At 43.1% G+C, this 24021-nt stretch overlaps 2 protein-coding genes across 2 annotated transcripts; one reads left to right on the plus strand and one right to left on the minus strand.

Moving 5' to 3' along the window:
- The first annotated feature begins 566 nt into the window (after nucleotides 1-566).
- Nucleotides 567-6959, plus strand: spg7 (SPG7 matrix AAA peptidase subunit, paraplegin). Its single transcript, XM_079160075.1, has 17 exons — nucleotides 567-900; nucleotides 1508-1610; nucleotides 1694-1783; nucleotides 1901-2142; nucleotides 2250-2389; nucleotides 2496-2598; nucleotides 2707-2832; nucleotides 2918-3080; nucleotides 3440-3613; nucleotides 3709-3833; nucleotides 4153-4255; nucleotides 4451-4561; nucleotides 4663-4778; nucleotides 4872-5028; nucleotides 5404-5567; nucleotides 5727-5804; nucleotides 5958-6959. The coding sequence occupies exons 1-17, from the start codon at nucleotides 685-687 to the stop codon at nucleotides 6162-6164; spliced, it is 2418 nt and encodes an 805-aa protein (XP_079016201.1). The 5' UTR covers nucleotides 567-684; the 3' UTR covers nucleotides 6165-6959.
- A 1324-nt stretch (nucleotides 6960-8283) lies between these two features.
- cdh15 (cadherin 15, type 1, M-cadherin (myotubule)) lies at nucleotides 8284-23096 on the minus strand. The gene is made up of 14 exons (XM_079157259.1): nucleotides 22859-23096; nucleotides 15640-15795; nucleotides 14651-14806; nucleotides 14001-14145; nucleotides 13064-13245; nucleotides 12847-12975; nucleotides 12549-12731; nucleotides 11805-12049; nucleotides 11574-11710; nucleotides 11165-11395; nucleotides 10837-11076; nucleotides 10083-10231; nucleotides 9770-9961; nucleotides 8284-9160 (listed from the first exon to the last, which is right to left on the minus strand). Exons 1-14 carry the CDS (start codon nucleotides 22907-22909, stop codon nucleotides 8960-8962), a joined length of 2397 nt encoding a protein of 798 aa, XP_079013385.1. The 5' UTR covers nucleotides 22910-23096; the 3' UTR covers nucleotides 8284-8959.
- Between the last annotated feature and the right edge of the window lie 925 nt (nucleotides 23097-24021).

Consider the following 24021-nt stretch of genomic DNA (forward strand, 5'->3'; position numbering starts at 1 on the left):
CAGCACAAGACAACCTCTGTGGCCAAAGAGGCTCAGCATAAACCGCAACTATGAACTGAACCAATATGTATGTCTTGAGTGCGCAAGTGAGTGCACTGCACACCACCTAGTGTGGATTTTACTTTACACCGACAATGTTATCTTGAAGAAGTGTGCAGCATTTAGCAGCTATAAAATGCATTTACCGTTAACTGCACGACATATTATGTGAGACAAGAGATTGCAGCGCTGACATTGATTTTGTAATGTCTGCGCAAATGTCTGCGCAGCGTGTAGGTCCTTGAAGAACAACAAAGTTCAAAGTTCGAAGCAAAGATGTTTCCAAAACCAAAGAGATGTGTAAAACGGCGCTGTTCAATATTCAGCACCGATTAAACACAGTCTCTACAGCTTTGTTAATGAGACGATACAGATCAAATCTAATTTACAGTAAAAACGTGTCGTTTTGTTCTTTCTTTTCCGTGTGCAGGACGTCCGGGAGTGGACGGTCTGCAGTGTTGATCTCGAGCGGACATCTTTGCGCGGCTGCGCAGTTGAATAACATAACATAGCGAGCTAACTGAACGGATTAGGGGGTAAACAAACGTGTCCAAACACACGATTTGAGCGTGATATAAAACTCATAGCTATGGGGATTTCAGTTCAGTTAATGTAACGGGACAGCATTTTGCGATAACAGACAGTATGTCGGCGTTGTTGCTGCAGCATCGTACAGGACTCTGTAGTAAATACAGTGCAGGGTTACTGTGGACTCTGTCGAGGCAAAACTCTCGGATATCAACGAGCAAGCCGACATCCAGTAATGGTGTTACAGATGTGCTGTTCAGAGGCGATCGTGTCAGAAAGATGCACCTTTCGAAATCAGAGACACTTACAAGTCAGCCACAGAAACTCATCCAGGTAAGTCTACCTACACCATCAACATGGTACTGTTAGAGTGCGCCTCGTATTCATGGCTTCTAGTGGGAACAGGTAGTGATGTGAGTTGTGAGTAAAATGTGGAAACACTGTAAGAAGCAACCATATATGTCTGTGAAGTGTGATCTGTTTACCGGGGTAGCCTCTCATTGACACCCTTCACCTTGGAATATAAACTACGAGGGACAAACAATGACATTCTGCTTCCTTTAGCAGAATTTGAAATATAAATCTTAAATGATTTCCATTAATAGACTCCGCTGTGTCCATGAGCTTGAAAATAGATCATCAATTTAAATCGTCAGTGTCATCAGGTGACTGTTTACCTCCAACAAAACAGACAGTGAAAGTCATTGGCATTCAAAATTCACTGTGAAGTCCTTTGGATATATTTCAGACTTTGATGTTTTTAATAAGTGGGATTAAACTGTTATTCTACTGCGAAGGTCCTTTAATTTGAAACTGCATCATGCTTACTGCTTCTACTTGGTGTATCTTCACTACACCAATTGTTTTTACTCCCACTCTGACACGTTTTCTCTGATATTTGGTCTCACCAAAATGTGATGTCCCAATATTCCCGTTTTAGAGTCTCCTCCACAGACCCTTGGGTCCTGGCATGGTGGGAATTAGCAAAGAGTTGATCAGGAACAACCTGCTGAGGAACCCTGTTGGTTTGGTAAATCTATTAGGTAAACACGCAGTTTTATCATCCTCAGCACTTTTACTAATAATCTTTCTATTTTACTTACACATGACTACTTCTGATTTTAAGGGTCAATAAACTTCTTCAGTACATCTCAATCCAAACAAGAGAAAGATAAAAGTGATGGACCAAAGGGAAAAGCTCCAGAGGAAAATGAAGGTAAGTGATGAGTTGCTCAGCTGATTCATAACTACACCACACATGGCTGTGATCGTAATTTCTTTCTCTGCTCCTTTTTATTCTCCTCCTCCACAATTCTGCCTCAACCCTTTTCAGAGGAGAAGAAACGCCGCGAACAGGAGGACCAGATGTACCGGGAGCGCCTGCGGACCCTCTTCATCATAGCGCTCATCATGAGCCTGCTGAACTCCATCAACACCAGCGGGGGAAACATCTCTTGGAATGACTTTGTCAATGAGATGCTGGCCAAGGGAGAGGTGTCCCGTGTGCAGGTCGTTCCCGAGAGTGACATTGTTGAAATCTACCTTCACCCGGGAGCAGTCATCTTTGGAAGGCCGGTATGTTGAGCAGGATTGTTAATGCAAACACCAAATTTAGCCTCGGAACTGTTACAGCAGACGTGCGTACTAACCTCTCATTTCCTGCCGTGTTTCCTGCTTTGCAGAGGCTGGCGCTCATGTACAGAATGCAGGTCGCCAACATTGACAAATTCGAGGAGAAGCTGAGAGCTGCTGAAGAAGAGCTGAGTATTGACAGTAAGGACAGGATACAGGTGTCCTACAAACGCACTGGATTTTTTGGGAAGTAAGAACATTAACCTTTCTCAGTGCACAAAATAAATCCATTCATGGGGTTCAATGAGCAATTTGAAGGAATGTCAACCACCATTTTTCATCTGTTCACTTTGCAGTGCAGTCTATGCTCTGGGGATGGCTGCTATTGGCGTGGCTATTCTCTGGTACATCTTCCGACTGGCAGGCATGGGTGGCAAAGAAGGCGGCTTCAGTGCTTTTGTGAGTGGAAACCACAAAAGAAATTTGGCACGTGCACAATTACGTTCTTTTGTTCTGTTTCACTGATTTAATTAGTGTGTTAATTACGTATTACAATGGACTTAACAGAATCAGCTGAAGATGGCCAAGTTCACCATTGTGGACGGCAAGTCCGGTAAAGGTGTGAGTTTCAAAGATGTGGCGGGACTGCATGAGGCTAAGATAGAAATAAAGGAGTTTGTGGACTACCTCAAGGTAAGAAACCAGACTCACAACCAGACTGGATGAGTTGAAGTTCCCATTGTCCAGCACTTACCACATTGATGTTATGTAATGTCAGAATCCAGAACGGTACCTCCAGCTGGGAGCCAAGGTTCCCAAGGGTTCATTGCTGCTCGGGCCTCCAGGCTGTGGGAAGACGCTGCTGGCCAAGGCTGTAGCCACTGAGGCCCAAGTGCCCTTTCTGGCTATGGCCGGCTCTGAGTTCGTGGAGGTCATTGGAGGTATGTAGAGGCAGCAGCAGTGAATATGGCTTTAAGACGGTTGCGAGAGTAGATATTGTTGTTGATGATGATATTGTGATGTAGATTAAATGTCTTTGCCTGTGTTACAGTGCAGAAGTATTCTGCAGTTCTTTGAAGAAATCAGACTTTTCTGGATTCTTGGTCATTGTATACACATTACTAGCCATTCTCAAAATGTAGTTTGTGTAACTATCGTCTCAAATATTCTGTCACGCCAGACTAGAGATATCAGATGATTGGTGAAAAAAAAAAAAGAAGAGATTTTTGATTCCAATGCGTCACTGCTCAGCCTTCTGGTATTTCACTCGTCACGTGACTTGCGTTGTGCTCGTGTGTAGGCCTGGGTGCCGCGAGGGTGAGGAGTCTGTTCAAGGAGGCTCGAAGCAGAGCGCCCTGCATTGTCTACATCGACGAGATCGATGCCGTGGGAAAGAAGCGCTCCACCAACATGTCGGGTTTCTCCAACACTGAAGAGGAGCAGACCCTCAACCAGCTGCTGGTGGAGATGGACGGTGAGTGAAACGTGGGATCTCGGAGCAGTATGCTGTCATCGGAAGCGGACCCCCCCCCCGACTGAGTAATGAAACAATTTGTCCGTCTTTTGCAGGAATGGGAACGACGGACCACGTCATTGTCCTCGCTTCCACGAACAGAGCAGATGTCTTAGACAACGCTCTCATAAGACCAGGCCGACTGGACAGGCACATCTTCATAGACCTGCCCACTCTGCAGGTAGTCTTGAGCATTCAACAGCTGCCAGCGACCTTAATTAGAATTGACTTAGCTTAGTTTTATAATAAACATGTGCCTTGCAAAGGAAATCTTAAGGCAGTTTCTCAAGCAGCCTCTTTTTTTGCCTTTTTGAGAATATATTGAATTTATTTGTAGCAGCATTTCCCCCACAAATTGGTATCCCATTAAGCTGTTTTATACATTATCAAGCAAAACAAACATGATATTTGGACAGCTAAACCATGTTAATTGTGTGGGAGGTCTAGACAGACTCTGTCAGTTAAATCCAGTTTGTTTTATTTTAATTGCTGTCTCTCAGGAGAGGAAGGAGACCTTTGAGCAACATCTGAAGATCTTGAAGCTGACCAAACCAGCTGGTTTCTACTCTCTGCGTCTGGCTGAGCTCACCCCGGGCTTCAGTGGTAAATACATGTTCAGGGTTTTGTCCTCCATGTAAATCTACGAACATCTGTGGCCATAACAAAATACCGGCCTCTTGATCAACAAACGTGAAACATATTACCAAGTCACGACACAACACCGTCAGTGTTTACTGAAATGTCATTTCCATATGGTGATCAGGAAATCTCTGTTGCCAAATCACGTTGTCTCTGCAGGTGCAGATATAGCGAACATCTGTAACGAGGCCGCCCTGCATGCTGCCAGAGAGGGGCACAAATCCATCGATACCTTCAACTTTGAGTATGCAGTGGAGAGACTAATAGCAGGTACAACGATGCAAATATGGTATCGTGGGAAAATATGCCACTCTGGAGAAATCTGACAGATCTGTGTGTGTGTGTGTGTGTGTGTGTGTGTTTGTCTTTAGGGAGTGTAAAGAAGAATAAGATCCTGTCCAAAGAGGAGCAGAGGGTGGTGGCCTTCCATGAGTCTGGACATGCCTTAGTGGGGTGGCTTCTTGAGCACACCGAGGCAGTCTTGAAGGTAACAGCTGAGTTGAGTGGTTCTGGTTAATTTGTATGTAGACACAGCAAGACGTTTGTTGAAATCTTTTGATTGTGTGTTGTTGTTTTTCAGGTGTCCATTGCCCCGCGGACTAATGCTGCCCTGGGATTTGCCCAGATGCTACCTCGTAACCAGTATCTGTTCACCAAGGAGCAGCTGTTTGAGCGCATGTGTATGGCCCTGGGAGGAAGAGCTGCTGAGGCCATCACCTTTAACAGGGTTACAACAGGTACACTCCATCTATTGTATAGCCACTGTAATCACAGCTGATTTCGTTCAAATAACCTCTTTATAGTTTTCTACTGCTCAGATTCCTAGCCCGTCTTTTTTTCTTTGTTTTTGCCTTAAGAAGAATTAGTCTTGAAGGTTGACTCTTGTTGTCTTATTGTTGTTTTTAAGTGCATTTCCATGATGATTATTATTTTGATAAATACAATTTTTTTTCTACTGCTCAAACATGACTCATTAACTCTGAGTAGGAATTTCACCCAAGTATCTGAAAAGTAAACCGCGGAACATCCAAATATAAATACTCTCCTGTCCTGTGTACCACAACTTGGTTGTTAAAAACAGTGGTTGAAGTATCCTCGCTGTGTGTCCCCAGGAGCTCAGGATGACTTGCGTAAGGTGACCCGTGTGGCCTACGCTATGGTGAAGCAGTACGGCATGTGTGACAGTGTCGGCCAAGTCTCATTCCCAGACACAGAGCCACAAGGGGCCGTCGGACGCCGTCCTTTCAGCCAGGGCCTGCAGCAGCAGATGGACCACGTGGGTTCTAATATTATATATAATATCTAATATACAGATTCTTTTTCTGTTCTCCGTTATCCCACATGTTGACTCCCTGTTAACCGTACCCCGAACACAGCGAATGTTGTTTCACGTCATAATTAGATATAGATTTGACAGCACGTGTTGTTCCTTCAGGAGGCTAAGATGTTGATAGCGCGGGCTTACAGACGCACAGAGAAGCTGCTGCTGGACCACAGAGACAAGCTGATACTGGTCAGTTGCTCCCTTCTTTGATCATACATTTTGTGTGTTTTTAAGACGGTGGCTTTTTTCCCCCCCATCATTGAGCACAGCACTTCTGTATTACCTTTCGCTTTTGTGTTCAGTTGTAATAAATCCCAACTTGTTGGGGTCCGTCTTTTCCAGATGGCCAATGCGCTGTTAGAACAAGAAGTGGTGAACTACGATGACATTGAAGCCTTGCTGGGTCCCCCCCCCCACGGGCCCAAGAAGTTGATCCACCCACAGAGCTGGCTGGAGGCCGAGAGGGACAAACAAGACACGGGGGAAGACGAACCTCAACCACCTCCCCGTAAACACGGAGAAGACGACGTGAATCCACAGCTGGTCTGATCTCAGAATTCTTCTGTGACTGCTGCATTTTGTCGGGGTCATCAGGCGCTGGGTGCATGTAATAAAACCGGGCTTTGATTCCTCACTTTGAAGCTTTATATGCCTGAAAGTGAAATCGGCAACATGCAGATATTTTGTGCACATGCACTTGTTTTCCAGTTAGCTGACCCATTTAGATAATCTGAAACAGGCCTAAACAACCCAGTGCAACTTGGAAAATGATTGCTGTTCCGTCATTTTCCTTGTGTGTTGGCTGTTTATCATGCCATGGAAGCACTAGAAACAGGTCTGTTCAAACGGGATGTCTCCATTACTGGATGTGCAATCAGCATTTACATGCTCCGTCTGAGAATCATCAAACAAAGTGCACTAATACCTGAAAATGAGGCGAGATCATTTTTATGCAAACTTAACTGCAGCATATACAGGTTTGGACGGAAGTATTACTTTTTGAGAATGCATTTTACATCTGTAAATGACATAGCAGAGTCATGTCATTTAAATTGACTTTAGCTGTGATTTCCCTACTTTGTCAGAGATGACCAGCACCAAATATGTCAGCATTCATTCAGGGTACATGAACACGTTAATGTCTGCATTATTGTCATGTTGATTTTTTAAGCTGCAGATATTACTCCACACACATTGGTCATCATCTGACCAGGAGACATACAGAGTTAATAGGTTTTAATAATACGTTTCCTTTAAACTTTTGGACAGTGTATTGGTTTGATTGCCACAAGTGACTATTGAGTCCCAATGGATGGTGTTGCTCAATAAAGTTTTTAAATATTGTGTGTTGCTCTTAATGTCGTATTTAGTTTTAGTGTCCCCAAACCACACGCACTACCCCATAATGACGAAGCAAATCTAGGATTTTTAGATTTTTTTTTGCAGATTTATTAGAGATAAACACTGAAATATCACATTGATATAGTATTCAGTATTTCTTTGAAGCACAGCCTTGAGTCTTCTTGGGTATGACGAGACAAGCTTTCCACACCTGGACCTGATTCTCTGCAGCTCCTCTCAAGCTCTGTCACGTTGGATGTGGACCATTGATGGACAGCCATTTTCAGGCCGAGGCCTCTCCCGTCTGCAAGCCTGTGTGTTTAGGGTCATTGTCCTGTTGGAAGGTAAATCTTCGGCCCAATCTAAAGGTCTGGAGCACTCCAGACCTGGTTTTCATTGAGGATATGTCTGTACTTTGCTCCATTCAACTTTCTCTCAACTCTCGAGTCTCCACTGCTGAAAAACATTGCAACAATGTCACGCTACCACCACCAGGCGTCACCGTTTGGAGGGTTTTGTGCAGGTGATGATAGTTTCTTCCAAACATGACTCTTAAAAAATGAGACCAAACTGTTTAATCTTGGTTTCATCAGACCAGATAATGTGGTTTCTCATAGTCTGAGAGTCTTTGGGATGCCAGATCAGTGGAGTCAGAGGGGCCGTAGGGTTCTTGGTCACCTCTCTAATCAAGGCCCTTCTCCCCCAATTGCCGAGTTTGGCCGGGCGGCCAGCTCAAGGAAGAGTTCTGGTTGTTACAAACTTCTGTGCAGGAATCATGGAGGCCACTGTGCTTTTGGGAACCTTCAATGCAAGAGAAAATGTTTCGCTGCCTCCCCCAGATCTATGCCTTGACACAGTCGTGTCTCTGCGCTCTACAGGCGGTTCCTTCAACCTCTTGACTTGGTTTATGCTCTGATGCAGTGTCTACTGTGAGACCTTATATCAGGTGAGTGCCCTTTTTTAAATAATTTACAATCAGTTGAACTCACCACAGGTGAACTCCAATCAAGCTGTAGAAACATGTCAAAGATGATCAGGCCCTTGAGCTAAGTGCCATAGCAAAAGATCTGATAACGTCAATGTGATATTTCAGTATTTTCTTTTTAAAAACATTTGCAAAACTTTTCCTTTTTCGTTAAAGAGTATTGGGTGTAGATTGATGAAAGAAAAATGGGTTTAAACATGTTTAGCATTAAGCTGCAACATAACAGAATGTGAAAGGTTTTGAAGACTTTCTGATTGCACAGTATATATATAAATATGTGTAGGAATGAATTATGTGTAAACCTGGTGCAGCCTGTGAAGAGGGTCACAACAATACACACACTAAATAAAAGATTTACATTTATTCTGTAGACACCGGTAAACTCTAAACAGAAAACAACATCATCCAAAGTCTACCCCTCCAATCAATTTGATTACAGAATATTGTGTTGTACAATTTGTTTTGTTGAGAAATATTTTTTTCCAAACAGATGCTGGAATGGAGGAAAAGAAAAACAAACAAAATGAATATCAAAGTAAATTTACCTTATAAAATAATCACTTATATAAAAAGAAATACATAAAGATTTTTTTTATATCTCAGGCTTGTTATGTGCATCATTACTGAGCAAGTGTGAGGATAAACATAACCAGAGATGGACAATCATTTCAACACACATTCTGTGTGCCTTGTAGCATGCACAGCTTCTTTCCTCGTGGCGGATCACGTCAACTCACGGTTCTTACCGTCTTATTTACTTTCCTCGAGCTAACCACAAAACTTTGCAACGAGCCCTTTTTGTTGTGTCCAAATGATCCTCAATATAACCTAAGGCACACAAAAATTAGGGCCCATGGTTTCACATAGCATTTATTTCTTTCTTTAGCACACTTCAAATCTCGTCCTGGACTAAAATCTTTTCAAATGTGTGCAGGAAAAAAAAACACCTGAGGCATGATCTGTGTCCCTAACTGCTGGTGGGGCACACAGGTCTTCTTTCTGTGGGGTGCTGTCCACCTTAACGTGGGTCATACATGTTGGCCAGTTTCTTAAAGCGTGGTCCCCAGTCGTTGAGGTAGTCGTAGTCCTGGTCTCCATCAGAGCTGCATGAAGCAATGGAGCTGAGGCTGCCTGCCAGTGAGCCCTCTCCCTCATAGTCATAGATCAGGGCTGTGTCGTATGGAGGCACATTCGGGTCGTTGTCTGCAGCCTCTAGGCCCTGAAGGAAGAAAAAGTACAAGCTTTTTAAGTTGATGTAGTCACACAGCCCCCTCTAGAGTAAATACGGTGTATTACAATTTAATATATAGCGCTCCCCAAGACCTGAAAACAGATTTTGATGTGTAAAATCAGTGATTTTAAGTATATGCACATATATGTCAGAAGAGTTGGACCTATAGATGTAAAAAAACTTCTTTGCTGTTAGCTGAGGCTGCAACTTCTACAAAGTTGAATTCCCCCAAAGATGCTCCATGACTAAGATGACGCATTAAAAGCAATAATTTGAAATGGTATACACTTCCTGTCTCCTAAGTGGGCGTGGTCATGGCACGACCACGATATTATATTTTGCAAACATGGTATATTTACACAGCTAACAACCATATTTAGCATTACGAACATGAGTTAGATGGAACGTTTGCAGACGTTAGTTGCCAGATCTCACGAGAGTATGTCTGTCTATCAGCCCCGTTGATTACTTTAAGTGATTTTGATAGTAAATTCATGATTTGTACTTTGATTGTAGGGATGGGTATACCCTTTAAGACAACTTTACATAATAGTCTGAGATTGTGGAGTATGTTGAGTCACGGAAGAAGCGTCTCACATCATTGATGTAGTCCTCGATATCAGTGGGATCCGCTGGAGGCCTCCGTGGGTAGATGGGTGAGGGCAGGTTATGCGGGGCGTCCCTCCTGAGGGGCTGCTTGCCTCGAGGGACACCACACCCTGGGTAGTAGGACCCCGGGGTCGAAGGTGCATCGTGGGGATTCCACAGCAGGTCGATGTTAAAGGCATTCTGCAAGGTTAGAGGAAGAAGCTACAGATTCTGCATGTACTTTCAGGATACAGTGATAACGTGCATAAACTGGACCACAGGATCGTCCAGACCTCTTGACTCATGACCTGTGCAGCCTCACCTCGTCCTCTTCACCCCCGCCTTGCTCATCATAGTTGAAGACATTGTCACGAATGTCATCTTCTGATTCCCCGACTAGCAGACCTGCTCCTTTCTTGATATGGTGGCGTCTCCCGCAGGTGGTCACCGCCACAGCCAGGAGGAGCAGCACTGCGATCAAACAGAGGGAAACCATGAAGTGCTGTTAATCATTGTGTATACGATCATAGGGCTTCAGCGAATGATTGTTTTCGTTCTCATTTTATCTGCCGATTTATCATTTAGTCAATAAAATCTCAGAAAAATGTGGAAAAATGTCAATCCAAAGTCCAAAATCACAATCAAATGTCTTATTTTGTCCGAACAACAGTCGATAAATAACCCCAACTGAAAAAAGCAAAACATCGTCATATCTGACAGGTTGAAAACAGCAATCTGTTTTTTGCTTTAAAAAACTGATAGTAAGAGATAGAAAGAGTTTCTGATTATTTTACTGACAAACGACTTATTGTTACAGCTCTATTTTTTTAGTGCGTGATATGACATAGACAAGGTATTGAAGTTACAATGGGTCGTGTAACATATTTGCATGAAGCATCACTATGGGTCCTGTCTATCAAACTGCAGATGGCATTAAAACTTTGTGATTATTTGTAAAATGAACTGCATCTTCACGAGTCATTTATTTCAGCTAAAAATATCTGAGGTCCTGTTTGCTTTGTTCTTGTTTTGCGAAAAAAGTAATTTAAGACCGGACGATTCAAGACGACACTTACACAGTAGCAGTGCAATGCTGGCCATGATGATGATGAGAGCGATGAAGCTGATTCCCATACTGGAGCCTAGCACAGCCCCCGCCTCAGACTTACAATCTCCAAAGGAGTCACAGACGCACACGGTGACGTTGACCTGAGCATAAGCGCTCAGAACTGGGCTGCCGTTGTCGTACACAAACACCGTGACCGCGTACTCTCCTGCCTGCAGCTCTTCGAGGGGCAGAAGCACCGCATGAGTATCTGAAGAGGGAGAGAGAGTAGTGCGAGGTTAGGAGATTCACGCAAACCCCTCTCACTCCATCCTCACCCCCCAATGCTCTTTCCTTACCGTTGACTTGATTAACAGTCCAGTTGATCGATATGTCATCGGGCATCTCGAAGGTGAAGGGTGCAGCGTGCGGAGGGAGGTCTTCATCCACAGCCGTCAGGACCAGACCAGAACGCCTGCCGCCTGCGCCCCGACACACGGTGCCGCTCAGAGGGAAGAGCTGAGGGGGGAAGTCGTTGGTCTCCTTCAGTGTGATGGCCACTGTGGCAGTGGTCGACACACCACCAGCATCTACACAGGAGAACACAAATACACAGCAGTGCCGCATTCAGTTGCAACATCTACAACAACAAATGATTTAGCCTGGTCACAACACTTGTCTTTGACTGTTTATCTTTCTGAAAAGTGCAAACAAGTCATTTTTGTTTTTATGAAGAGGTGCAAAACCTGTAAGCATATATAAACTGACCTGTAACCTTGACCACAGCATTGTAGATATTGTTTTTAACGTTTCGAGATCGCATGTTAAAGGTTCTCTTGGCAGTAATGTCTCCCGTGTCTCTGTTGATCTCCAGCCACCTCTCTGGATCTCTGCTAATCTCATACCTGCCACAGAGAGCAGAGTTACAGCTACAGACCCATTAACTGTCCAATTACTTTACTCAAATTCATAAAAGCACAAAAATACTCTGCATCGTACCTCAGGTCAGAATTATCAGGGTCAAAGGCGATATTTCTTTTCAGTAACGTCCCAGGAGCCACAGACTCAGGGACCACAATCTGTATGGGGTCCTCCCTGAAAAGTGGAGCTTCATTCTCGTTCACGACAGTCACCACCACCGTAGCGCTGCTTACTGGGAGGTTGGGAGCCTTGTTGCTCAGGCGATTGACATTTTCCACCGTCAGAATCAGGACGTGCTGATCCTGTGCTTCATAATCCAGAGGCTGTATGACAAAACAAAGCAGAGAAGGCTGTTTGTGGGAGGAAAACGTTGTACTGCACTGTGGTTGGATATGAAATAATTTACCAACACATAGGAAAAGTCAAATAAGCAATTTTGTTTGAGTGACTTGTAGTTTAAAACTCAACCAATAGAGAGTGTTGGTCAGTTACAGTATATCTGTACATTCCAGAAAACCTAAAACGATTAGGAAATAATGGACCCGTAAAATATAGCATTACCACAACCACTTCCCTGAGCCATACCCTTAGTGTGTCAGACTCTTTTTGCATGTCTGCAGTGAAAGATATGCAGATACCAAACCAGATTAAAGATAAAATCGGGAATCACGGGAACAAAGCTGATAGAAATCATTTGTTTTCTTATGCACTTAAATTAGTCAGTGGGACTTTGGATGGCAAAAATGTGTGATGAACACTCTAAAATGATCACAACCCCCTCCCTCAAACTCTTCCAGTTAACAGCAGATCAGCAGACTGTACCTTCACCACTGTCAGAACGCCCTCGTTGCTGCCAGGATCCGTACTAATGGCAAAGTTGCCTTCGGGGTCGTTGGAAATGGAGTACATGGCCTCCCAGTTACCTGCTCCACGATCATCTCTGTCTGTCACATTCACCCGGCCAATCTCATAGTCCTTCTTGTTCTCCACTGCTGACATACTGTACTACACGGTCCACACACAAAACACAGATCAAAAGATTCAACATCCAACTGAACACTAAAGTGATTTAAATAACAACTGAAAATATCCCTCACACATGTTGTTGGCTGAGACTCACCGCGGCAGGGCTGAACTGCGGGGCGTGGTTGTTGATATCAGAAACGTGTATGACTGCCACACCTTCACTTGTTAGTCCCATGCCCCCCATATCAGCAACCAGCAGTTTTAATCGGAAACTTTTCACCACCTAGGATGGAGCACGGCACATATCAGTGAAATGAACCGTACCGATAATGATCTGCAAACGAAAATCTGAACGTTAACCTGAGTTTTACCTCTCGGTCCAGGCCCACGTCTCGGGTGTAGATGGCTCCTGTCTCGTTGTTGATACCAAACATAGTCTTGGTGACAGCGTTGGGCGGAATGCTCTCCTGGCCAATGATAGAGTAGCTCAGATAAGCGTTTTCTGTCATTGGGTCATCTGCATCAGTGGCTGACACTGACATCACCGAGGTGCCTGGCAAAAATAATTCAAAGCCTCGGTCAGCTGGATGATTCATATGTGACTTATGTGCTCAGGCTGCAGGACTTCACTGAAAAGACTTTAAACTTCACAAAACATGTAAAAAGTAAACCGTACTATTCTTAGAATGGAATGGATGTCCATCTAGGTGAAAGTAATTTACTAACTTGGTTCACATGCAAATCCTTTTGTGTTAGTTGTGATCTGCTGTTGTTGTCTAAGTGATACCATAATCTGCATTCAAGAACCGGATAACTGTGCAGCCACTGATAAATATCAGTATGTCGCTTAAACCTGAAAACAAGCTGTGAACACAACACTGACATATTTAATGTAAGTTGATTTGGCAAACAGTTGCATATTTACACATGTAAGTCTAACTTTCACTCTCCCTTTTAGCTGTGGTCTGAGCTTTACCAACTCCTGAAGGAAAATATCTAACTGTGTCTGTCTGATCTGCCAACAACGCTTGATGAGAGCGGCAAAACCAAAAGAGTGAGCTGAAAGATTCTAAAACACTCTGCGGAGTTCAGGAACCAGGTGATAATCTGTGCAGTTTAAGTGCAGTTTCAATGACACACTGAAACAAACAGAAAGTATGGGGGGAAAGTGCTATACTTCAGTCAAAGCTACTTTGTAAACTTTTGAAGCTACTTCTGGAAGAAAATGATAAAGAATTGAATGACTTTTTGAAATATCGTGGCTCAAGAAGATACGCTTGTAATGCAGTGTGTTATAAATGGATGTACCTGGGACTGAGAACTCAGAGACAGAGCCATCAAACTGGCTCTGGGTGAAGGCGGGTCTGTTGTCGTTCTGATCCAGCACCATTATCTCTATGGTGGTAGGATTCTCTAGTCTCTCTCCACTGGGGGACAGCGCAAAGGCTTTCAGCTACACACAAACACAAACACACACACAACAGACAGACAAAAGTCAATGTTAGTAAAAAAAATAGTTTTGAGATTTTTGTTTCTTACTATTAACTACCACAAATCTCATGCGTTCCATTTAGGAAAACATCCAACTCTCCTGGTGACTGCGGGTATTTGCGGTGCCTGCACTCAGCATGTGCTGGAAATAGCGTAAAGACATGTGCAGGAGGTTTGGTTCAACATAACAGGTTGCATCACAGTCATCTGGTCTGAAAGCCTCTGAAGTCTCTCCCAAGATGCCCATAAAGGACCCTTGGAAACTGACCTCTGCCTGTTTATACTCATGTGAGACATTGATATATGCTTTAAGACAAAAACATGGACCTAAGCTTCGAAACACGTTGCGTAAGGTCTTATTGATTGCACTGTGGCTTGTGTTAAGTACCTGTGCTTGATTGCGCTCTAAAACACATTTTAAGTGTCTGGGTGATTTAATAATGTTACTCCCACCAATGCTCTCTCACCGTGAAGCTGTTGTATCTCTCTCTGTCCAGCGGCCGCTTGCTCCTGATTATTCCTGTTTTATCATCGATCTCAAACAGATTCTTGGGCTGCTGGTCCACCCCCGGCCCCTCCAGCTTGTAGATCACCTCACCTGTAAAGATTTTGTCCGATTTGATCTAGACAGAGAGAGGAGATAAAGTTGGTGATCATCACAACCTCATGGGACGGTGGGGGGGGGGATCTTTAAACCGTATGTCGTAACACCAGATGTGAGTGTGCTGACAGTTAAGGACCTTGAGACAAGCGTGTTTAAACTCACAGGGTCTATATTTCATGCATTTTACATATGGTTTACGCTGCATTTTTATCACCATGTAAAAAGAGGCTGTATATTTCTCCTTGTACGGTAGGATTTATACATTAACTGGTCGCCTGTGACAGCATTAACACAACATTACATTTCACAAGTCTTTTGAACACTGGTCTCTGCCGTATGTGATCATCTGTGATGAAGAATTACGATCAGCACTGCATGGCTGTACAGCGCTGTGTTTAGCTGGATCCAGTACTGTATAGCGCTATACAGTCAGTCAGCTCATTGCATTTGCATGATGAGGCTTTGTTCTTCCGAAGGTCTAATTTTCATCATAGTCTATGTATTATTATAACTTGCATTATATATATTTATTGTAAGGATTAATTGAACAGGGTGTTTATTGCCTATATGCATGCTGCAAACAAAAGTCTTTATTGTATTGGGAGAAATATCTGTATTAGCGTAAGATAAACGTCTGAATACATTTTTGTGTAAAAAGAGGACTGTGGATTTTTTTCCCCATCACTTACATTAAAGGCAAATGTGGAGGGGATCTTTTACTGGCCAGTATAACCCAGAGGAAGCGAAGCAAGCAATTTAGACAGACTTTACAAATTGTGAACCAATATGTTAAAAAGCAGTTATCCAGTGATGCAATTCTGCTGTGAAAAGCTATACTGTAACACTTTTCACCTGGACAAGGTCTTCAGGAACCTGCTTGCTATTCTCCAGCACTCTGATTGGAGGGATGATCCAGTCCCTCTTCACCCTGACCACTCCCTTTCCTTGATTCCTCCATGGGTAAAGGAACTCTTCTTCTTTGTGATGAGGTTCTGCAGAGCTCCACACCTGAAGGAAACAAGAACAGTGTGAAACTCTCAGAAGAAAGTCACAGGAGCAGTCAGACATGAAGTATATGTTTTGGTTCCAGTAATTCTCCTTCATGGACGACAAATTAGGTCATTACAGATATTTGCAGCTGTTTAAAACCACGTCAAGAGTCTCCCTCAGCGCTATAACATTCCCAGTGGTCTGCTGGAATGGCTGTATGCTAGCTGTAGCGCTGAGGCTGTCTGTAATGTGGAATTAATGGGATTGTGCCGGGCATAAGGGGTGCAGGGCCACAGCTTCAGGTTTCATTCACTAATACATGTCTTTGTCAGCTTCCTTTGATCCGTGTGCAAATTCATCTCAGGACGAGGAAACACAAACACCCACACTCATTTCACGAGCCCTCATTCACCGCATTGCTGTCTTGACCATGTTCACACACCCCCACACACACGCACACACACACACACACACACGCACAACTGCACGACACAACAGCTGTCGACTATGGATTTAGATCCTGTGCTTTCCCACCCGCATTCCCACTCACACACACAAATTCCCCTTTATGCTCAGCTCTGCACCTGACTGGGAGTTTGGGATCACCTTACGGATCTGCTCCGCTGTAGGAATTCCACAGACACACTTTATATATACACGCTTTCTCACACACACACACACACACACACACACACACACACACACACACACACACACACACACACACACACACACGCGCACACAGGCTGATATAGTACATGCATGTGCAACAACAAAACACCCACCCACTCATGCGTATACATTTCCGTTAGTTGCTTCCTCCTTCTCTGTGGGAATTCACCGGATTGAGCACGACCTCCCATATGTTTAACAGCTCAAAGGCATACTCTATAGAAGCAGAGATAAATGTAGATGTACTAACTTGCCAAAAAGCTGAGCCTGTAAAAAATTCTAACATAACTAAATCTTGATGGATGACCTGTAATACATAAGCCAAATAACAGATAGAGGATAAATATGTGAGTATTTTGTGAATGGCCTGTGATCCCTGTCTTGTCTCTGGGGCCGGTGATGTGATGAACTGATCCTTCGGCATGCTGCTGGATAGTGCAGGGAGGAATGGCAACCATGGCTGGCATCTGCCGGCCAAGTGAGGCTGGAGGGCAGGCTAATTTTGGACTGTTCTATAGTCTCGACCCCTACCAATTTAACTTTTTGTAGCCATCGTCATCTCCACCCTCATAGTGGTGTTTACTCTCACATTCCAGCAGTGCGTGTCACCCGCACAAATTCATCCTTGCCATCTACTTCCATACTTAAGACATCTACATATATGAGCTCTCATGGCATTGCCTTCATTCTGCATTGTCACGTAACCTCAACATCAATAACAGCTGCATCCCAGTTGTATTTCCAAGTATAGCACTTTGTAAGTTTGCCTGATTTGCGTGAGCACCTGTTTCTCACTTTGAGAATGCACACTCAGCGAGGTGCAGACTGCAGACCAGTGTGAGCTTCAATGCAAGTTCATCAAATTTAAAAACACATCGCACAACTCTTCTCCCTCGCACCGTGCTGTAGGCGCTAAATAGGACATTGAAGAATGTGTTAAGGTTAGCCGCAGATTGACTTTAACATTAAGGAAATCCATCAACATGAAGGGATGGAAGAGACTTAAGTGTACTGTGTAAAAATGAAATATGTTCAGAATTTACTACTTTGTATTTAACAAGAGATCACAGTCATGGTAGTTGCGCTTTTAGGCTGTACTAACTTGTGATAAATCTTAGGTCAGTGTGTTAGCATGCTAACATTTGCTAATAAGCACTAAGCAAGACTAAAGTTGAGGATGATGGGAAATCATTAGTTTTGCAGAAATTTGGTCATAAACCAAAGTATTGGACTGAAGAATGTTTGACCTGATGATGGCCCGAGAGGATAAGGGACCACCAAAGTTATTACAATTCATCCTGAGGAGTTTGTGAATGTGAGTACTACATTTCACAACAGTCCATCCAATACTTAGTAGAGACATTTCACTGAAAACTACAAACGTTAACCTCAGGGTGCCGCTGGAGGATCACCGAAGTCATTAGGATACATAATCTGTGGATCATGAGCGTCTGTAACAAAGTGAATGGCAATCTATTGTTGACAAAACACGTCACTACAGTAAGAAACGTAAATGTCAAACTATTGGTGGAACTAGTGGAAAAGTCAGGGAATCATTAAAGTCGGTAGGATTTATGAATATTTGTACCAAATTGAATATAGATATTTTAGACCAAAGTAGTGGACCGACGGATGGACTGACCATCGATAGATTTGACCATTTTCAAAATCGGTTGTAATATTTTCTTTTGTATTCATGACTTGAATTTCTCTTGTGAATTTCTGTATTCACAAAGAGTAAATATTATTAGTACTCTGTGAAAACCTTAATATGATGATGATCGTGGATCTATGCATCACACAACTGATCAATGGACCATTTAGAGTTTCAGGAAACTGGAAACAAGCTCAGACAACCATCCTGATGAATGCAAGAAATACACAAAACGTTTGGTAAATAAAGCATTCATTACGGGAGTTAAAGTTCTGCTGCTTTTTAAGTTTGACGGACTAACGTGACCACCTTCACGGTTGCAGTAAGAATGAAGGAAACCACAATGCCGCGTTAGAGCTTTTCCAAATTATAAAACATTAACAGACAGTTTACAATACAAACCAGATAAGAAACAACATTGTCTGAATTTGCACACTTCTTTTTCACGCACATAACTCTCTTGTTCTGACCCTTCAATCTGAGCTAAAAATGACTCTGTGTGTTGGATTCTGGCTCCACCAAGTATCTACCACTGTTCTAATGTTTTTACCAGACCAGGACGCAGTAACACCAAAGTGTCATATTGCCAATTAGCCCAGTGAGTGCCTTTTCTGACAGGCTGAGCAATGACACCACACACAGATGAACTGTTTTAGAAGCTTTTCCCAGATACGTTTACAGCTTGGCCTTTCACCTCGCGCCCTCACAGAAGTATGGACAGCTTGTTTGGGGACGATATTGCCCTCTCAGAAGAACCGCAAAGCACTCTGTTTGAGTGTTTACGGAGCACGAGAAAGTTCGATTCCACCTCTCTGACGTCGGCTTTGCAGAACAAAAGTCTACTGTCACATTACACAACAGTATTCTGGTTTATTTAAATCAAGAGATGTGCACTAAATTTCATTCTGTAACACAGTAAGGGTGCTTAGATTTTCAATCTGCCCTTTTTATATATTTATAGGCCTGAAATGTAACAAATTGACCAGTTTGTCAGGCTTGCCGTCACAACATTTATACATTGGTAAAAGCACCCCCTCTGAGAAAATCCACTGTAGCTGTGTGGAGGAGTATATTTCACTTTTACCAAATCTCTGCTGGCCGGAGTGTCTCCTCACCAGACATGTTTGAGTGGAACAGTCGTTCAAATAGCTCAAGAACTCTCGGGCAGCCGAAAAGTAATGCCTGCAACATTCCTGGCGGTCCCTTCTGGGGCTAGAGGTCGCACAGGTGTCCCTCTGGTCACTTCTGTTACTGGACATTCAACCAGTCAGTCACCAACAGTACTGGTCCCACACCCCTAATCTCTGCTAAGTCATGACTGCCTGGCATGGGTATGGACACTCTATTTATGGTGCCACTACTGTGAGTCCCCCTCAGAGCAGTTGTCTGAGCTCTAGTAATGCTGAGCAAGGTTATAATATGAACTACTAAGACTAAAAGAAGGACTCAATAAACATGGAGTTACTGAAAAGAAACGGCATCTGGCAACTATCTGGATTCAATTGAAGATAATTATATAATTTCTTTATTAAGAAGAGCATGAGAAAAAATCTTGTTGATGTGAAAGAGGCACACATTTACTACCAATAAAGTGATGAACTGTCTCTTTCCTCCACTTACCCAGTAGAGATGTTCGGACACATTCTGTTAATTTAAATATGCCAGAACAAAAGCACAATCTCTAAAAACATTGACCTCTTAATGCATCTTTGTAAACTCATGCTGCTGGGAGAAACAATACTGAAACCCACAGTACTTTAAGTTTGAGAGATCCCAAAGTTTCCTCAAGTACCAAATTCATTTGTATAAATACTAAATGTGCAAATTAGGAAGTCTTGGGTTTAAATATTTCACTCAATGTAGGTATATTAACACGATGTAGGAACGTACAGTATGTTACATAAAAACAATAAAATAAAGAAACTCAAAAAGAGGTTTACTGATTTAAAAACATTGACTGTCTTTTTGTGGCGACTGCCTTTTAAACACCTCTACATGAGTTAATTAACTTATTCATGGAGGATACACAATGTGACAAACCCATCATAACATTGCTGCTTATTCTTGTGCATGACCTCTTAAACAACAACTGTCATCACCTGGTCTTCCGTGTCTCAGTTCACAAAAATAATAAGAGAAAAAAGGAATGGACTTCACTGTTCTTTAATGATCTGGAAGTTGCCTCTCTACCATTTTCTCCCTCTGTAACTGTAGTCAGTGTAAAACAGCCTACAGGTATCCACACCCAGCAGGACCTGTGATTCGGACTCTAAATCCTTTGACTGATTGTTTCCGACGAGTGAGAGCTCAGCGGCAGCTGGCCGCTGCTACAGACTCTTGATTTGTACTCGATTTCATGGTTCAGAAACGTCCCACTCCTCTTTCCACGAGGGGGATTACAGAGCGGGACAAATGGCATCACGTATGCATCTGGGAACAGCTGTGGCTGCTGCTCACTCCTCAACACAACATACACCCAGCAGGCCAGTTCAAAACAACACCAGCTCACTGAAAATTAAAAGAGAACAACTGAAAGCTATCAGGTTACACTGATCGAAGCCTTTGGATTGGATTGACAGCTGTTGATCGTTAAATTAATTGAAAAAGTAACACATTTTGGCCGCGTGCAACCTACAAAGAAAATGTGTGCATTCCGTGCAGTGATACAGCAGGTGAAAGCACAATTAATCTGGTTTATGGTTTGTTTCCAGTGGAACCATTCATTTCTTTTGTTTGTGAATTTCTCACAACTTTTGTTTAGCAGGTAATAATTTGTCCTCTTTCAACATGGAGAAAAAAAGCAACTCAAGATTCTGTAAAAGGCCACTATTAATGATGAAGATTCTATCATCAAAGGAACACTCCACCAACCAGTGGCAGAAAACAAAATTAAAAAGGGCACCAGCTGCATGCAGTGGGGCACCAGCGTGGAGACAGTTTTATGGCATGTAGGGCAGCCTATATGGCCCTGCATACTGTTTTCTCCATTCTAGGGGTGCCAATTAGTGCACTTTATCATGTCTTATCCACTGGAAGGACACACCAGAGGCCGCATTATCATGTTTTCTCCACTGGAAGGACACACCAGAGGCCACTTTATCATGTTTTATCCACAATAGGGGCATACACGAGGGCACTTTTGCTATTTCTTTTGAACATGAGGGCACACGTTGCTCAACGGTCTTGAAAGGTAGCTTTGAAATGTTTATAGCTTGTTTAATAGTGGAGGTTTGGATTCACTGCAGTTTTAATGGATTCCAATGGCTCACCTGAACAAAGTGTATTTAGCATTTTATTGGTAAAGTGAGGACTGGTTGGAATGGATTTAGATGTTTTGATGCTTTTGTTTTTGCTCTGATGTTGGGATACCATACGGGTCCACTAACTCTGCTGTTGCATGTGAAAGAGTCAGGTATAAACTTCTCAGAGCCACTATTTCAAACTCAAAAGATAAGCGGGGCAGATTGATCGTAATACAAAGTACAACACAGTTAACAAACTGCATGAGTCAGTTTTTGTTTATTTGGGTATCTTTGGCTTGTAACATCTTTGGCATTTGAAGATGCAATTTAACCCCATATCTGCCTCAGCACACAGAGCTTAAGTAGTTCTCCAATATCTGCATTCAGCCTGTGGACTGCTGGACCTTAAAGGTCATACTTCAGGGTTTACAGCTCTTTCAAGTCTTATCTATTCATGTTTGTATGATCGGTCATGAGTCAAATTATTAATGAGGTCCTGAAGATTTGGCCGAAACATCTTTTGTGTAATGTCATTAGGGGCTTAGGCCTCACTGTGACCATGTACAAAAGATACAACACTTATTTTGATTTTTTCCACCATAAATTAGCCAGAGAATATGAACATGAACCACAAAAGCAGAATACATTCACCATGAAGGCTTTCAACCACACAGATACTGAAAAGCCGCTGTAACTTTTAACAATTGACAAGGCCAGACACTTCCCTGATTGAGAAGATCTGAATTATTCATTTCCACAGCATCTGCAACATTTACAATGAATTATAGAGCACATCATAGCATCACTCACTCACCCTCCCAACCTGGGCTCCATTACTTCTCCAAACAGAGAGAAAGACTGATGGTGGTTGGAAGTGCTGTTGGTAATATGTCAGTTTACATTGTCATCCATTTTAGATCTCATAATGGGCGTCTGTTGACAGGGGCCACTAATGATGCCCTGAGCCCTGTGTACACATCTGGAGTCTCGTCCTCCTCAAAACACTTCATCACCCTCTTTCCAACCAGGATGAAATGTTTAGATCAGCCACAACCTCTGATTGCAGAGCCGGATTAGTGCCTCGATTGCTGTCTTATTGAAAACATCACTCAGGTAAAAACATAAACTGTATATTTGAAGAGTGGGGCAGCTATAGGTTAAGCTCCAACCAAGATGACATTCTTCAAGGGGCAGGGGGGGGGGGGGGGGGGGGCTTGTAGTACACACTAGAGCTCAAGTGCAAGTGGAATACCTTTACAGCAGCCTATCCAATCCATATGTTCATCACCTGTTGTGGCCCCTTTACATAGCAATCAGAAAGTGGAGAGTGCACTCCACTAACTCTATTGGTCAGACACAAGTTATTTTCTAAAGTCGAATGTTAAACTAAATCAATAATTGAAGATAATATTGTACGCAAAACACAGAAAACAAACACAAAAAGTACTTCAACGCTCAATCAACATATTTTGTTCCTTTTAGTTGACAGCAGCGATGAAGAGATTTTTCTTACCTGACAAAGCAGAGTTCCCAGCACACACACCATCAACATCCGTACGGCCATCCTCAGTACCTGCACTCAGAAGCTCAGTATGAACAGACCTCTGGTGACTGAAAGATCTGAGGCTCCTCCACTGAGAACTGGGCTCCTGAGTGGCTCTACTGGGTAAAAAAAGGCCAAACTCTCCAACCCTGAAACCTTCCCCACTCTTTCCTTCTCTCTATCCTCTTGCTGTCTCTCTCTCTCTCTCTCTCCCTCTTTTCCTCTGCCGGCGTTTGTCTCTCACAGCTCCTCCCTGTCCATAGCTGGGGTATGTATCACAGTCGTGGGGTAAGGGGTTAGAATTTCACCACCGGCCCTCCCATGTACCCCAGCACATGTGCTGTCACTCACAGGCTGATGAGAGAAAGAAAGAGACAGAGAGAGAGAGAGAGAGAGAGAGAGAGAGAGAGAGAGAGAGAGAGAGAAACAGAGAGAGACAGAGAGAAACAGAGAGAGAGAGACAGAGAGAAACAGAGAGAGAGAGAGAAACAGAGAGAAACAGAGAGAGAGAGAGAGAGAGAGAGAGAAACAGAGAGAGAGAGAAACAGAGAGAGAGAGAGAGAGAGAGAGAGAAACAGAGACAGAGAGAAACAGAGAGAGAGAGAGAGAGAGAGAGAAACAGAGAGAGAGAGAGAGAGAAACAGAGACAGAGAGAAACAGAGAGAGAGAGAGAGACAGAGACAGAGAGAAACAGAGAGAGAGAGAGAAACAGAGACAGAGAGAAACAGAGAGAGAGAGAGAAACAGAGAGAAACAGAGAGAGAGAGAGAGACAGAGAGAAACAGAGAGAGAGAGACAGAGAGAAACAGAGAGAGAGAGAGAAACAGAGAGAGAGAGATGAAGAGAGAAGCAGGGCAGCTGTTGGTGGTGTAGACAGAAACACTGTCTACACCATTTAAAAGTAAGTAAGTAAACCGTAACACTTTACAAAAGAATTGTGCTTTACAGAGAGACAAGAACATATGTAAAACACGGACACATACAAAGTAGAAAATATGTAATTATAAACAGGTTTTCGGTTTACAATGATGTCAAACAGAAACGGGAACAAACAGAAGCTGAGTATGTTTGATATTTTTTTGTGGAAAGAAATACTCAATCAAACAATGAATGGATTAAAAGAAACGATTTTTC

The sequence above is a fragment of the Pholis gunnellus genome (genome assembly GCF_910591455.1).
Source record: "Pholis gunnellus genome assembly, chromosome: 1".
In the NCBI taxonomy this organism is placed as follows: domain Eukaryota; kingdom Metazoa; phylum Chordata; class Actinopteri; order Perciformes; family Pholidae; genus Pholis; species Pholis gunnellus.